Genomic DNA, 16,582 nt, shown 5'->3' with positions numbered 1-16,582 from the left:
ACAGAATCATATAATCTTAAAGACACGATAAATAATGCTATTCCTACCAAATTTACTAAATCTTTTATATCACAATTAAAGCAGTTAAGTCCTGCTACTGGAACTCTGTTTTTTTCTCATAATTTAGATTATCTATTGTTGATTACTTTAAATAAATGAATAAATTGTTTAATAATAGAAATTCAAAATAAAAAAGTAAATAATTTACACCTTGTACCACAGTATATAATCAGTAGTCGCTTGCGCTACTTTGCATGGTACTGTTCCATTTTTATTTTCTATGAAATATTCTATGTTATAATTCAGATTATTCGCATCCGGGTGCACTGCAAAATAAAATAATCTTTAAATTAAAATAGTAATTAATATAAGTATCATATGTATTTCATTCGAGTTTCAATTATCTGAGGTTCTTCATACACAAGACAACGTAAATCGTCGAACGTAACTCACGCTCCGTACACAAAACGTAGAATCGTCGACATGCGAAGTCTATTCGGTCAGTACTGGCATAGCACAGTTGACATTCATTCACATGTTTAAGATCTATTTACATATATTCAAATCATGGTATTTTTTTTTCAAAACAAATTAGATACAATTTAATAAGACATCATTTGTCCATCTTTCTTAACTTTTATTCAATTGAGTTAATATAAAATTTCTTGGACTTGTTCACGGTCATGGTAAAATATAAAATGGATAAGAGAAAACTTACTTGCAACGTTTACTTCAAAAGATTCATACACTTTGCTGCGATCGTCATTGGCGCAGTCGTATATTCCAGCAGTGGGTGTTTTAATCTCTTTAATAATCAAACTCCCATCTGACTCCAAAGTGTGCCATTCATTTCCTGCAAGGGAAATCTTGAAAGTTTAGGAATCTACGAAAAAAATATTAACCTCTAATCAAATATAAATTCTTCAAAGTCTTCTAACGTCCAAAAATCAGAGCTGGGCATTAACTCGTTAATCCGTTAATCGTTAATTAACGAAGTTAACATTTTGCTTAACGGATTAACTTTTAAGTTAACTTCAAAAAGTGTTAACGCTTTTGTTAACTTTCGTTAAACTCAACTTCCGTTAATATAAGTCCATTAATCGTTAAATTTGGAGAAATTTGAAACTTGGAGACGTGCTGTCATTTTGTTTAAATTACGCGCCACGCCACGCTCGTAAGTTCAGCTGTGATGGGCGACTGTCAGCTACTCGAATGGTGAACGAATGAGTTGATAATTGATACATGTAAAGTTCGCGTGCAAGTGTGATGTATCAGAGCGTCCGGGAAAGACGGGACCAACAGGACAAAATGAAAAGAAGGTTCGAAATAGTATATTTCATTACGAGTATATAAAAGCACGAGTATGTAATAGCCCACATTCCGAACGCTTTTCGTCCCTGCAATACGCCACTTTTTGAGAAACTGTATTAAAAAACTTTTTTTACTCGTGCTTTTTCAAACTCGTGCGTTCTCTTTCACAACTGTCAAAATAATGTTTGCTATAAAGAAAATCCAACCACGAAGTTTTTACAAAAAAAAAATCATTGAAGTTTTTATGATTCATGCAAATATTTCTAAAAAGAAGCTCCTAATTTGTTACAATATCAAATTTAATGATTTGATTCAATGAATTAGGTTAGGTTTCGTTTTATTTCATCTCATTAAATTTAATTTTCATTTCATATCAATAAAAATAATCTACTGAAGACTTGGTTGTTTGGGCATAGTTCCCTTTGCCTACCCAGAATGGGTGAAGAGAAGAAAAAAAAAATCTCAGTTTGTATTCTTTTACGGTTGGCGCTATTTTCCAAACATTTTAGTTAGTTGAGTTTACTGTGTTTTTATTATTCTATTTAAATAGTTGTTTAGTACACGTACGGAACTGTCATTACAATTTGTTCCAACTGTCAACCCTCACCTTCGGCTGCGCTTCGGCTCGGGTAGATATTTATCGGAACTCTTTGCAATGACAGGCTGTCCGCACTCGTTATGAAATATACTATAATGCATTCATACTTGTCTCTAATATTAATGTGTTATAGAATGTATAGTCAAATTACTATTTTAAACAAGTGTCGCCTCATAAGTGTAAAATTAGTATGTATAATTTTGGTATGGTTAACTGTTAACGATTAACTTTAACTTGCGTTAAATTTTCGAGAATTTAACGCTTTAACGATTAACGAAGTTAATTTTTCAATTAACTAATTAACGATTAACGAAGTTAACTTTTCGATTAACTGTGCCCACCTGTGCCAAAAATATACATCCTTTTATAAGGTATTAGTTGTATTAAACCGTCACTATTTAAATCTATGTCCTTACATTATGCACGTGGTAATAGAAAATTTTAAAGTAAAGGCATAAGTCATTGAGTAAAAGGTCTTGATGTATAGTCAAACAAGGATATCTAGACGGCAAGAGAGCCGGAGAGAGAGGCGCAGAGCCGGTGGGAGAGACGCAGTGTCGGTGGGAGAGACGCAGTGTCGGTGAGAGAGACGCAGTGTCGGTGAGAGAGACGCATAGACTGAGAGATTGTGATTTTTTGTCATAAGATAGATTTTATAACTTTTACTTTTATAACCTGTAGTTTATATATCTATATATATAAAAGAAAGTTGTGTTAGTTACACCATTTATAACTCAAGAACGGCTGAATCGATTTGACTGAAAATTGGTGGGCAGGTAGCTTAGAACCAGGAATAGGACATAGGATAATTTTTACCCCGTTTTTTTTTTTTTTATTCCGCGCGGACGGAGTCGCGGGTATAAGCTAGTCACCAATAAAACTTGTAATTGTAATTGTAGCCGCTGCCGGTGGGAGATGATATAGGACATAGAAAATTACATAATAGAAAATACACGACATGCCAGCTGCTGTACGAAAAGGACCTCGTGACACTTTTTCACATTGTTAGGAGGGCGCAAGTCAGCTATTATATATTAGTTTGACTTAGCCCAACACCAGGTCAGACATCCTGCCGGTCTAGACATTGTAACATTCGACTAACGCTATCACTAGTAGAATCGACAAAATGTGTCATAATATATAGGAAAAATACCTGATATATCGAAAGTTATTGTCACTTCCATACATTTTTAACTTTTCGATTAGTGACTTCGCTTATAGAATGTAACTTTGTCTAATCCCTCTTGCATGCCTATACTCGGCACGTTAATGAATTCATTGTCAAAGTGATGTGTTATATTTCGACACTTTGTAAAGGTGACATTTCATTGGCTGTGATTTTTGTACAGTCAATGAAGAATCGCGGATTGGCAGGTAACGATAATAGTGCAACCATAATAAGTGTAACTTTACAAATTAGCGAAATAAAACACGTCAACGTGTGGAAGAATTCATTCTATACATAATTTGAAGTGTCTACAAATTGCCTAAACAAATTATAAACGGGTGGTGAACACGATTTTTCTATGAAATATACAATAAACACAGGTGGGCACAGTTAATCGAAAAGTTAACTTCGTTAATCGTTAATTCGTTAATTAAAAAATTAACTTCGTTAATCGTTAAAGCGTTAAATTCTCGAAAATTTAACGCAAGTTAAAGTTAATCGTTAACAGTTAACCATACCAAAATTATACATACTAATTTCACACTTATGTGGCGACACTTGTTTAAAATAGTAATTTGACTATACATATACATTAATAGAATGTACACATTAGTATTAGCGACAAGTATGAATGCATTATAGTATATTTCACTACGAGTGCGGTAAGCCTGTCATTGCAAAGAGTTTGGACAAAGAGTCTACCCGAGCCGAGGCGCAGCCAAAGGTGAGGGTTAACAGTTGGAACATGTTGTAATGACAGTTTCGCACGTGTACTAAACAACTATTTTTGATACAGTTGCGAAAAAATGAAGCAATTTAATAAAATAATAAAAACACAATAAACTAAACTAACTAAAATGTTTGGAAAAAGGCGCCAACCGTAAAATAAAAAAAACAAAAAAAAACCACCCAGAGGTAGGCAAAGGGAACTATGCCCAAACAACCAAGTCTTCAGTAGATTATTTTTATTAAATATGAAATGAAAATGAAATTTAATGAGATGAAAACTAACCTAGTTCATTGAATCAAATCATTAAATCATCTGATATTGTTACAAATTAGGAACTTCTTTTTAGAAATATTTGCATGAATCATAAAAACTTCAATGATTTTTTTTGTAAAAACTTCGTGGTTGGTTTTTCTTTTTAACAGACATTATTTTGACAGTTGGGAAATATAACGCACGAGTTTGGAAAAGCGAAAGAAAAAGCACGAGTAAAAAAGTGTTTTAATACAGTTGCTCAAAAAGTAGCGTATTGCAGGGACGAAGAGCGTTCTGAATGTGGGCTATTACATACTCGTGCTTTTATATACTCGTAATGAAATATACTATTTCGAAACTTCTTTTGATTTTTTCCTGTTGGTCACGTCTTTCCCGGACGCTCTGATGCATCACACTTGCACGCGAACTTCACATATATCAATTGTCAACTCTTTCGTTCACCATTCGAGTCGCCGACAGTCGCCCAACATAGCTGAACATACCAGCGTGGCGTGACACGTAATTTAAACAAAATTACAGCACGTCTCCAAGTTTCTAATTTAACGATTAACGGACTTTTATTAACGGAAGTTGAGTTTAACGGAAGTTAACAAAAGCGTTAACACTTTTTGAAGTTAACTTAAAAGTTAATCCGTTAAGCAAAATGTTAACTTCGTTAATTAACGATTAACGGATTAACGAGTTAACGCCCAGCTCTGACAATAAATAATGTTTATTCTAACCTACAGTTATAGGTGCACCATTTTTGAACCATGATATTGTTGACTTTGGTTCTGCAGCACTCTCGCACGGTATTTTTAGAAACTGGTCACCGTCAACAGCAACAATTTTCTTGGCTGTCGACTTGATTGGTTCTGTGAAAGGTTAAAATTTTAAAGCAAATACAATTATTAACAAAAATGTATTTAAAAAACCAATTTAAACATATTTTAGTCAATAAAGAAAAATTATTATAGTTACTATTTTTCTAGGAAAATATCACGTGACAAGTAAAAGTTTAAAAAATTGACTTTGAAATAAAAAATAATTTTACTAATTATTTTGAACAAGATATTTTCATAGTGTATTGACTGTTAATAACAGTATGAATTTAATAAAGCGAGAATATTGTTGCAGGGTCAAGAGAAATCAATAACCCTTCGCTATTTTAATTATAAAAATACAGTGAAAGAAATTAAACAAATTATAAAATAATTAAATTTCTACCTTTAACATTAACAAAGAATAAATGGGTTTTTTCATCACCAGAAATAGTCACAGTGCAAAAGTAATAACCGCTGTCATTCGTCTTAACTTCTGGAATTTGTAACTGAGCGTTGCTGCTGCTAAGATTTCTGTAACAAAAGCTAATTTGACAGAGAAGTGGACATATACGAAGGGGTCTGTAGAATGTAGTATTTCGTTCTTTTTTAATGTTGGCAGGGCATCGGCAACTTTTAAAAAAAAAACAACGTTTACATAATGTATACACACATATTATGTGCCTAGTACCAATGCTCACAATTATATTGATATGTAAAACGAAAACAATAAGATAATTATAGTTGAGATAGAATACGTGTAAATAAACTGTAAAACAAAAAAAGTTAAAATTAATAAAGTTAAGGAAGTCATGATGTCATTTCACAGCCCACAATTAACGCATCATCCGCGCCACTTTGGAAAAAGGCTAAATACATTTTACAGTAGCAAGTTAGTTAATTAACTCATATATATATAGCACCCATAAAACCTGTGGCATGTAACTGTGGGAAGAACCTATCAATTAATCCTGTAGAAAAAGGTGATTCGATTTAATTTACGTCAATTGAAAAAGCGAATTAAACTAGAGTTTTTTTATTAATGTAGGAGTCCTTATCGTACCTCAATTCTAAATCGTATAGTGGCATGAATGTCCACTGTATCTTTGGTTTTGGATACCCCTTGACTGGACAAGACAAGCTTAACTGCCTTCCAACCTCAATATTAATTTTCGTTTCTCCTAAATCAATCTTGAGTGGCTCTGAAAAATAGAATTGTTTACGAACCCGGTTTAATTTTGTGAAATGTTTTTCTATGTTAGGGAAACTTTTAACAAATTTATCTTAAGAAATAAGTAGGTCTTTAAAAAAATGAATTAGTTATAATCGGTATACCAAACACATGAAACATATCAAATAATTAAATAAGCACCAACTGATTGGGCCGTCACAAAGTTGCTAGCGATAATAATTATTATATTGGGAGTATAGTTTTTGAAACTTACCAAAAACGCTTACGTTTGCAATCTTTTTAATAGATCCAAATTTATTTACACCTTCACAAGAATATTGTCCCATAGTTTTAATGGAAGCCTCGAAACTGTAAAAACTTTATTTTATCTATCTATAACTATATTTATCTACTATTATATTTATAGATGTGGATGAATTTATATTTTAAGGGCTATTTTTGCGTAAGTCATTACAATTACAACAAATAAATATATTTGGTTATTGGTAAAAGCTGTCCATTATTTTTATGTTAAAATCTAATTAAAAATATATTGTAATTAATCCGATATAAATGTAATCCAACTAAAGTATATAAAAGCCAATTATTATTATTGTTCAACGGATTTAAATCATAAAAAGTCATCGATTCCATCAATTAGAAATTACTTTGATGCATTTATTTTAGAATATTGTATTTTACAAGTAAAATCCGATAGATCTAAAATGAGGGTAATGTTTGGAACAATTATGTGCTATGTATATGATTATTTAAAGAAAAAATGCACTTTAGGATCATGCGGCGTTTGAAACCATTTTTCGGTTTGTCGGATTCTATCTCGCTTGTTACCCTTTGTTATTCTAAAATTATTATTTAGTGTTATTATCCTGTTATTTAGTCTTTGTTTTTCTGTCGCACTGGATATTTCTCATAAAAATCAACATTTAAAAAAACAACTACACAACTCTGAGTGCGGTAGTTAATGACCTTAGGTACTGTGTTTTATTAACAATATAATCTCACGTTAAAGTGTTATCCTTGTCTATTTGGTAAAGTTCCGACTCTACGATCATTAGTCCATTCAAAAACCAACTGATAAATGGTTCTGGTTCTCCTTTTATATCACAGGATATTAAAATCTTTTGCCCAATTTGTTGATTGATATAAATATTGCTTTGTCCCAGGACAACAGGAGCATCTGAAACGCGAATTTCTAATTGTTAACCAAATCACCATCTAAATTCAGAAGGTTAATAATAATATAATAATAATAATAATCTTTATTTCAAGCAACATATACAAGCTCATTATTTAGTTAGTTACTTACGAACTATGTTAGTAACAATAATAACAATACAATACAATACAATAAACTAACTATATACCAAGCGCCACATGCAGCTTTAGGCTGTGATTAATATATTTACAATCTAGGCTACTTGCTATTAAGCTAAGTATGCTGTTGGGACTGGCTCGCACCCTGCGCACCAGGGATGCGCATCTTTTGCGCATAAAAGCAGTCGACGCGGGCTTCTGCAAACATCGCTGATGCGCTACAGAAGCGAGGCAGTCCCATCAGCACCCTGAAGGCATTATTATATTGAACGCGAAGGTCGTTGTAAGACTTTTGCTTGTATGTCGCCCACAGGCTGCTCGCATAGAAGCTCGTGCAGTAAGCTCTAAACAAAGTGATTTTCACTTCTTTTGATTAATGAACAACCGACAAATGTCCAAAAATCTCACTAAGTTTTATTGAAATTTGTCGATCTTTTAAACTTTGATAACAAAGGATGCGGGCCTTTAAGCAGTCCAGACCTAAAGATGACACAAACATGAAGCAGACCCAAAATAAATAGAGAGTCGTATGAAGCACGTTTCAGTCTGTATGGTGGCCAACTATAAGATATTGAGTATCACTTCAAGTTTTAATTTATTTATTTATTTATTTAGATACACCAACAGGTAAATTATAACACATGCACAATAACTAATATAACAAAAGCAAATTAAAAACTGAATAATAATTTATCCAAATTATAGGTGTACACATCATACAAGTATAATAAAGTAACAAACGAAAACACCAAAACTTTATATAAATAAAATTATTAAGATTTGTGTGATGAAGCTAATTATGTAATAAAAAAGAGGAACAACTAAAATCAAATCATAACATCTCGAAGATATTTTTTAAATCTAGACAATTTGTTAGAGAAGATATCAATTTGAGACGCATCATTTATGGATCGTGCGATATTTGGACTACCATGATCTTGTTTAGGATCTTTTACTACACAAGAATTATGCCATACATTGTATGTAGTCATTAATCTGTTAATTGGTGAATATAAGCCTAAGTTTGTTCGAGCTGCCTTAGTGAGAAACGGCTTAATGTTTGCATTATATCGTTGAGTCTTTAATTATCCTGCTAAAGCGTTTTTATTTTGGGGTCAAATAATATTAAAAATAATAATGGAAGCTACTTACATTCAATAGTTAAGTCTAAAATGTGAGAATCCTCGGAGATATCATTTTTCGCAACACATTTGTAAGTCCCAACATCATTGGTACTAACTTTTTCAATACGTATATCTTCATTATATTCTTTAATATCATAAAATGTATCATTATTTTTACTTTTGAAGGTCCAATTAATCATCGGCTTTGGATTTCCTTTTAAAATCCTTAAACATAAACAAACATTTATAATTATGCAGAAAATAACTGAATTCATCCTCAATATCTTTGTTCTGTGTGAAAAAATTTCAGTAAAATATCAGATAATCTTCTTATATATATAAAAGAAAGTCGTGTTAGTTACACTATTTATAAGTCAAGAATGGCTGAATCGATTTGACTGAAAATTGGCGGGTAGGTAGCTTAGAACCAGGAAACGGACATAGGATAATTTTTACCCTGTTTTCTATTTTTTATTCCGCGCGGACGGAGTCGCGGGTAAAAGCTAGTTAGTTATATTAACACAGCTGTAATGTGAATATGACCACGCATCCTCTTCGAAGGAAAGAAAGAAAAGTTTTTAAAGAAAATTATGTGACGTTCTTCTACTCTTTTCTCTCCTTAAAGCAGGTTAGTTATCTTTGTTGTATATAGCAACTTGTCAATTTTTGTTGGTCAGAGGATATATTTTTCCTATTCATCTGCATTTATTACCTGCACGAAACAATTGCACTGGATCCTTCTATCACAAATATTTCAGTTGTTTTTTTATCTATTTCCGGTCCCACTGTAAAATGAGGAATTTAAACAACTTTTCATGTCATCAAATAATTTATTTCATTGGAATTTTCAAGGTTACATACCAGCTCCAGTCATTGACAATTTCATATTATACATAAGTCTCTTTACACTGTTCCGAACTTCGCATAAAACTGTTCCGATATAGTATGGTTTCATTTTTTTTATAGTCAAAGTGGATTTGTCTGGTGATATATCGAAGTCATCATTTGCTTCAACTTGATTTCCGTTTAGATACCAAAACACATTAGCTGGTGGGTCGGCGTTTACTTTGCAAAATAATTTTTCCTCTTTATTATACTCAACCTTTTTATCTGTTGGTAAAATATGTTGACGTTTTTTTAAAAAAGTAAATAGAAATTAATTATTAAATAGCTTTTCCTCAATTAAAGTAAAATTTATGATAGATTATGTTTAAATATTAAAAAAAATTGATAGACGAATTACCTTTAGAAAATTTTACTACAGCAAAACGATCTCCTGTATCAACTTCAACGATTTTTTCATCGCTGCTAATGATATTGCTAGCTTTACAAATGTAAGTGCTACTTTGATGAACTTTTTCTATGTTTAACACATTTAAATATTCATATTCCTCCCTTACAGTCGATACCTGAATATATGAATGTTTTTTTGGTATAGGCAATATATAAAAGAGATTTTCTATTATATAAATAAAAATTATTAAAAGTAAAAAAAATAATATTTACCGTAGATGTCAGTGTCGTTCCGAAGGCATCTTCCCATGAAATTTTAGGTTTAGGATAACCGGTCACTCTACATTTTAGTTGCAAAGGATTTCCGGTAGAGGTTGTGACTTTTGTTTCTCCAAATATAGTAACTGCAGGCGCCTCGTTTTTCATAGTACCTAGTTATGAAATAAATGTATTTTTTTTTTTATTATTTTTATTTATTGACAAAAATTAGAGCACTGAAGGAAGTATTGTGAATATTATATTTACAAGTATGATTTATGAAGAACATTCTAATTCATTGCTTTTACGGATACTAATTGCATTTGTAACATGCAGTCAAAAGCGACAAGACAAGAAAGCCTTAAGTGTGCGTTGTTAACACTTTTTTAACAATATTACTTACCAGCACAGGTGGGCACAGTTAATCGAAAAGTTAACTTCGTTAATCGTTAATTCGTTAATTAAAAAATTAACTTCGTTAATCGTTAAAGCGTTAAATTCTCAAAAATTTAACGAAAGTTAAAGTTAATCGTTAACAGTTAACCATACCAAAATTATACATACTAATTTCACACTTATGTGGCGACACTTGTTTAAAATAGTAATTTGACTATACATTCTATAACACATTAGTATAAGAGACAAGTATGAATGCATTATAGTATATTTCAATACGAGTGCGGAAAGCCTATCATTGCAAAGACAACAGACAAAGACAAAAGACAAGGTGAGGGTTGACGGTTGGAACAAGTTGTAATGACAGTTTCGCACGTGTACTAAACTATTTTTGATACAGTTGCGCAAAAATGAAGCAATTTAATAGTATAATAAAAACACAATAAACTCAACTAACTAAAATGTTTGGAAAATGGCGCCTACCGTAAAAGAATACAAACAGAGATTTTTTTGTTTTCTTCACCCATTCTGGGTAGGCAAAGGGAACTATGCCCAAACAACCAAGTCTTCAGTAGATTATTTTTATTGATATGAAATTTAATGAGATGAAATAAAATGAAACCTAACCTAATTCATTGAATCAAATCATTAAATTTGATATTGTAACAAATAACGAGCTTCTTTTTAGTAATATTTGCATGAATCATAAAAACTTCAATGATTTTTTTTTTTTTAAAACTTCGAGGTTGGTTTTATTTTTTTAATAGACATTATTTTGACAATTGGGAAAAAGAACGCACGAGTTTGGAAAAGCTTAAGAAAAAAGCTCGAGTAAAACAGTGTTTTAATACAGTTGCTCAAAAAGTGACGTATTGCAGGGATGAAGAGCGTTCGGAATGTGGACTATTACATACTCGTGCTTTTATATATGTACTCGTAATGCAATATACTATTTCGAACCTTCTTTTGATTTTGTCCTGTTGGGCACGTCTTTCCCGGACGCTCTGATGCATCACAGTTGCACGCGAACTTCACATATATCAATTATCAACGCGTTTGTTCACCATTCGAGTCGCCGACAGTCGCCCAACATTGTTGAACTTACGAGCGTGGCGTGGCACGTAATTTAAACAAAATGACAGCACATCTCCAAGTTTCTAATTAACGATTAACGGACTTTTATTAACGGAAGTTGAGTTTAACGGAAGTTAACAAAAGCGTTAACACTTTTTGAAGTTAACTTAAAAGTTAATCCGTTAACCAAAATGTTAACTTCGTTAATTAACGATTAACGGATTAACGAGTTAATGCCCAGCTCTGCTTACCAGGTAGTACTTTTTGCGGTTCTATGGGTAAAGAAGCACGTTTAAATACTTCCTTCGTCTTTTCATCCTCGGCTATCATCTGGGTAAATTCATAGACCAATGTTACTTAAGACTAAATTCGAATATTTATGAATAATTAATTTCTTATTTTTATTTATTATATATTTACCACTATTTTAAAAGTATTTTTCGGAAAATTGATTGGTTCTGTAATATAATAGTGATCTTCCTGAGCAACAAACTTAAGTTCATCTAATAATATATCGTCCTTTAAATTCACTACTTGTAACCTTTGAAGATTTAATTTTTCACCGTCAGTATTAAGTTTTATCAAGATATAAGACTTTTGATCTGGAAAAGACACGATATTTCAATGTAGGTATTAATTTTTAATGCCCTATGACAAAGTGTTTTACAATCATTTCATTCGATAAAAATGTATATTTTAAATTGCGGTTGTTTGGATAAATGATAATTAACAATTAACCCTGGATTGCATCAACGGCTTTGGCTTAAATATAATAGATAATTAAACGCCTGGCTAGACATACAGGATAGGTGCAACTGTTTTGAGCTGTGCAAATCCGTAAAATTACTTTAATTTCGAATCGTTTATACTAAGATAAATTGAGATATTTACTTTACCTGCAACCGGTCTATTTGTTGTTTCGTTGAAATAATTAGGCTTGGTAACAGAGAAGCCGTAGCTAAAAGTAACTTTAGTTGTGCCATGTATGGTCAGTAATGTATTAGTGGTACTATTTATTTCCACCGTGTAATCTCCTGGATTTGTATTATTCCATGACACTACCTGTTGAAGGAAACTATCAACATTATTAAAAATTATTTCAAAAGAAAACATAAAATTTGTAGAAAAAAAACTTGTAAAAATAATCAGGCACCAAGTGTGTTGGCAGCGTTTTGGACGACGACATTGGGTTTACGACCGGATGTGAAAATGCAGGTGTCATCAGCGAATAGAGCTAACTCTACACCGTGTATGTGCGGAATATCTTTAATGTAGAGGGTAAAGAGAACTGGAACTGACACCGAACCTTGGGGCTCCCCGGCTCGAACGGAGTGCGCTTGTACTCCGTTCCTTACTCATGTAGCTAGTAAATATAAGCCCGTTGTGCTTTACTTTACTGAAGGCTTTTGTAACGTCGAGGAAGAATACAGATATTGTTGTCTCTGCCATTTTCAAAGATAACGTAAGGGATGATAGTTTGTGTCCAAACAAGTGTCAGTGCAGTCGAAACTCACGGAAACATTAGGGCCACTGTCCACGGAGGCGTAGCTTCATAGACGCGTATTCGTCATTGTACGCTTGGTGTACGCTTGCTTGCAGCTTACATACAAAACAAGGTAACTCTGTCGACGGAGCGGCAGCGTCGCGCTCGCGTCGCTGCACGCAAGCTTCATGGCGCCTGCCGTACTGGCTGTCGTACGCCTGGGCGTACAAGGAGTGAACGCACGTGATTTTTATTGTAAAAAATGGCGGGAACGGCTGCCAAATTTGTTCAGATCATAGTAAAATATCCGCGTTTGTATAACACTAATCTTGCTGAATATGCTAGAAAAGATTTAACTGAAAAGGCTTGGAGTGAGGTGGCGAAAGAAATCTACAGTTGATATTTCTTTCTATATTGGATGGGTCCAATAAAATCGTCGTTTTCGTCGACTTGGAATGTAGTGATAAGCCAAAATAACGTCTTCGTCGTCCGACTGCATTCTCACAAATTATTGACAATGTACGCTTGCAATACGCCTCGTGGATAGAGATCAGTACGCTGGGCTGCTTAAGCTGCACGGCGTATTTTGAAGCGTCTATGAAGCTACGCCTCCGTGGACAGTGGCCCTTATATGACGAGTTACGTACCGTTGTATCTTTAATTTTTGTGATTTCCTCTGTGGCAACAGTAGTGTTGTCTTTATCTTTTACATCTACAGTTGATTCACCACCGGTCACTGACATGAGAACGTTATCTATTGAAGGATCTAAAGGCACCTGAAAACGTAATTTTTTGTGAAAAAAAAAATGGTGTCTAAATCTTAACTAAAACAAAAATGTATATTTGATCGATTGTAATTTTATTCTATGTTGAAGGTTTTTTTATGACTTTTGTCGATAAGTAAAAAACTTTTATAAACCACATTTGTATTAGTAACATGTTACATTCAATTACAATAAAGCAGTTATTTATTATTTATTCAATTTATATTTTAATAAGTACCACAACTGTCTTGTCATCGGATGCATTGAATTGTTTTTTTAATATTTCAACTTTCCTACTGTCCACTAATTTCATTACATACTTCATAATCTGAAAAGAAAATATGAAAGTATTTAACATGTTGAATTGTTGGAAGATCGATTTATGTTATTGATTTTTTTAGATTTTCTTTTATTTTCTTTATCAAAAAATAATAAACAAAAACTAATGTCGGGTACCTCTGGTATATTTTCCTTTTGCATAAAAAAAAATTCGCCTCCAGTGTCATGAGCCAATTTCTCGTATGGTGAGAAATCTATATTTACTTGATTTGGACAAGGCCATTTTGTTACTAAAAAAATTATCTAAAACAGGTTTACATAATAGTGTTACTTTATTTTCATAATAAAAATAAAAATTAATTCGACATCATACTTGATATTAATATTATAAATGCAAATGTTTTGATGGATGGATGGATGGCAAAGATATTTGTTTGAAGGTATCTCTGGAATGGCTGAATGTATCTTGATAAAATTTGGCGTCGTCAAAAAAATCGTCTGGAAGAATACATAGGCTACTTATTCCTTTTTATGCTTATGCCGCGCAGACGGAGTCGCGGGCGACAGCTTGTAAATTATAAATTTACGACCATTTTTTTGGCGTAAAATACTGTTCTTAAAAATTATCAAGCAGCAGAACCAATCTTAAAGCACATATAATCATTATAATTTTCAGATATGTAATTAGTTTAAAAGATACCACCTTTGTATTTAATTCAAGCGCTAAATTTCTCACTCTTTCAAATTTATCCACATCTTTAGCTGTGGCGTCAGTAAAAACAAATAGATATGAATAAGGGCGTCCTTTTTTAAGTCCCAGTTCTATCCCAGACATTGCCATTTCTGGGCAATCACCGCCTCCGCTAGCACGAAGACTCCGTAACGAAGTTTTGAATTCATCTCTCTTATCCGTTATGATACGTAACTCGACATCTGAAATAGTTTGGCTATAGAGCGGGAGCCAGCGACGGCCAGACCTCCGTTATTTTATAAAAGTTGAAAGTTTTTCTATCCATGAGTTAAAAATACAGGTAAAAATTATCAGCGACTATTGATTTTGGGTTATAGTTAATTAATAAAATAGTACCTTAAATTCGTAATCTGCTGTAACCGTAATAAACTAATTTTTAAATTTTCTTCGAGACAACATGGCATCATCGAAAAAGACGTATTTACGAAAGGACGCTGTTACTTTTGTTTTACTGCATGGTTTACTTTTAGATTATAGTACATACAACTTAATTACCTGTTGCTTGCCCAAGTAACCACAATCTAAACTCTCGAGACACTGGTCGATTTAACCTGTACATGGAAAATGTACAGAAAAACTTTCAGCTTTTATAGACCAAAGAAGGTCTTGCCGTCATTGGCTCTTGAGCCACTGGGTTCTTAAGCTACTACTAAGAAAATTTAAATAAAAAAGTTCAATAAAATGCAAATATTAATTAAGGGAAGTCATTCTTTTTCATATCACGTATCGAAAGAACGCGAATTTAGACAATGTCTCAACGTGAACTCGTATTTGACAGTTAAATGATATATTTACTTAAGGACTGTTAAAAATTGACCGTAGATAATTAAACGAAACTCACATTTTTTATTCTCTTTTTTTAATAATCCTTTTTTCGAAGTGTTAAATAGTCAAAATTTGATATATGAAAAAAAAATACAGTCAGATTTGGATCGCAAGGACGAAGTAAGTGTTTTATTTAAGTTAATTCAACATCTGGCGACCCTGCCAAGATTCCAGGATTTTACAAAGTCCGATAGTGAGCTAGATCCAACAAGGACTATAACTAGCGCTAGTTACTTCATAAATTGGAGCCAATATAATTGCATTAAAGTAAAGCCTTTATTGTATTGAATTTAATCTTCTGAGATTTTGTTTACTTTATTGTAATATACAAAATTAGGAGGACCAAGTAGGGTTAGCGACAGGCAAGGGGCCGGCCGTAAAACTTAAAGTCAAATCTTTAAGGTTTATAAACCTTTTGTGCCGACCCCACGTGAGTGGGATAAGGCCAGGGAGATGATAATTGTAATATACAAAATTATTAAAATAATAAATAATTAAAAATATGATTATGTCATAAATACCTGGGTCATTAAATGTAACCATTACGAAATTTTCTATTTCCGATTTATTGGAATTAACAATGGCGTCGAATAATCCGTCAGCACTTTTGAGTACATTTTTTATATCTCTTGACATTGATTTAGTTCTATCAATGACAAATATTAAAGAACTGTTGATCACTTTTTGAGAGAAGATTGGACATATTAAAATGGTCAGCACAAGAATATTATGACATAATCTCTCGTTCATGCTGCTGGCTGAACGCTGAGGACAACGTATTAATCTCACGGTAGCCGACACAAAATACACAGATTTATCAAACGGAACCCAAACGGTTACTGGGATGGGATACGAATGTGTATTCGACAACAGCTTTGGATCTAAAAATAAGTATTTACAAACTTCCTTATTTAAAAACAATTATTAATCACTAGCAAACACTTCAAATTAATGACAAAACATACCCACAGCTGAATTGTATGAGTTCATTTAGAAAATTTGATGGAAA

General features: G+C 32.6%; 1 protein-coding gene across 1 annotated transcript; it reads right to left on the bottom strand.

The window, feature by feature from the left end:
• Positions 1-204: 204 nt before the first annotated feature.
• LOC106711075 (hemicentin-2-like) lies at positions 205-16,288 on the bottom strand. The gene is made up of 20 exons (XM_045683435.1): positions 16,095-16,288; positions 14,701-14,930; positions 14,175-14,300; positions 13,957-14,046; positions 13,602-13,730; positions 12,368-12,533; positions 11,892-12,073; positions 11,723-11,801; positions 10,017-10,174; positions 9,754-9,919; positions 9,372-9,620; positions 9,223-9,295; positions 8,539-8,735; positions 7,075-7,249; positions 6,326-6,420; positions 5,944-6,082; positions 5,287-5,414; positions 4,803-4,934; positions 719-853; positions 205-326 (listed from the first exon to the last, which is right to left on the bottom strand). Exons 1-20 carry the CDS (start codon positions 16,207-16,209, stop codon positions 205-207), a joined length of 2,886 nt encoding a protein of 961 aa, XP_045539391.1. The 5' UTR covers positions 16,210-16,288.
• Between the last annotated feature and the right edge of the window lie 294 nt (positions 16,289-16,582).

Source organism: Papilio machaon, chromosome 22, assembly GCF_912999745.1.
Source record: "Papilio machaon chromosome 22, ilPapMach1.1, whole genome shotgun sequence".
Classification (NCBI taxonomy): Eukaryota; Metazoa; Arthropoda; class Insecta; order Lepidoptera; family Papilionidae; genus Papilio; species Papilio machaon.
This window is presented reverse-complemented; position numbering and strand designations above follow the sequence as displayed.

Bases quoted from the DNA above. Each gene is read 5' to 3' on its own strand.
- LOC106711075 (XM_045683435.1), bottom strand. From the start codon at position 16,209: ATGTCAAGAGATATAAAAAATGTACTCAAAAGTGCTGACGGATTATTC. The intron at 12,534-13,601 runs GTACGTAACTCG...TTCCTTCAACAG, and splicing joins CAAAAATTAAAGATACAACG to GTAGTGTCATGGAATAATAC. The intron at 11,802-11,891 runs GTAAATATATAA...GAATTTACCCAG, and splicing joins AAAATACTTTTAAAATAGTG to ATGATAGCCGAGGATGAAAA.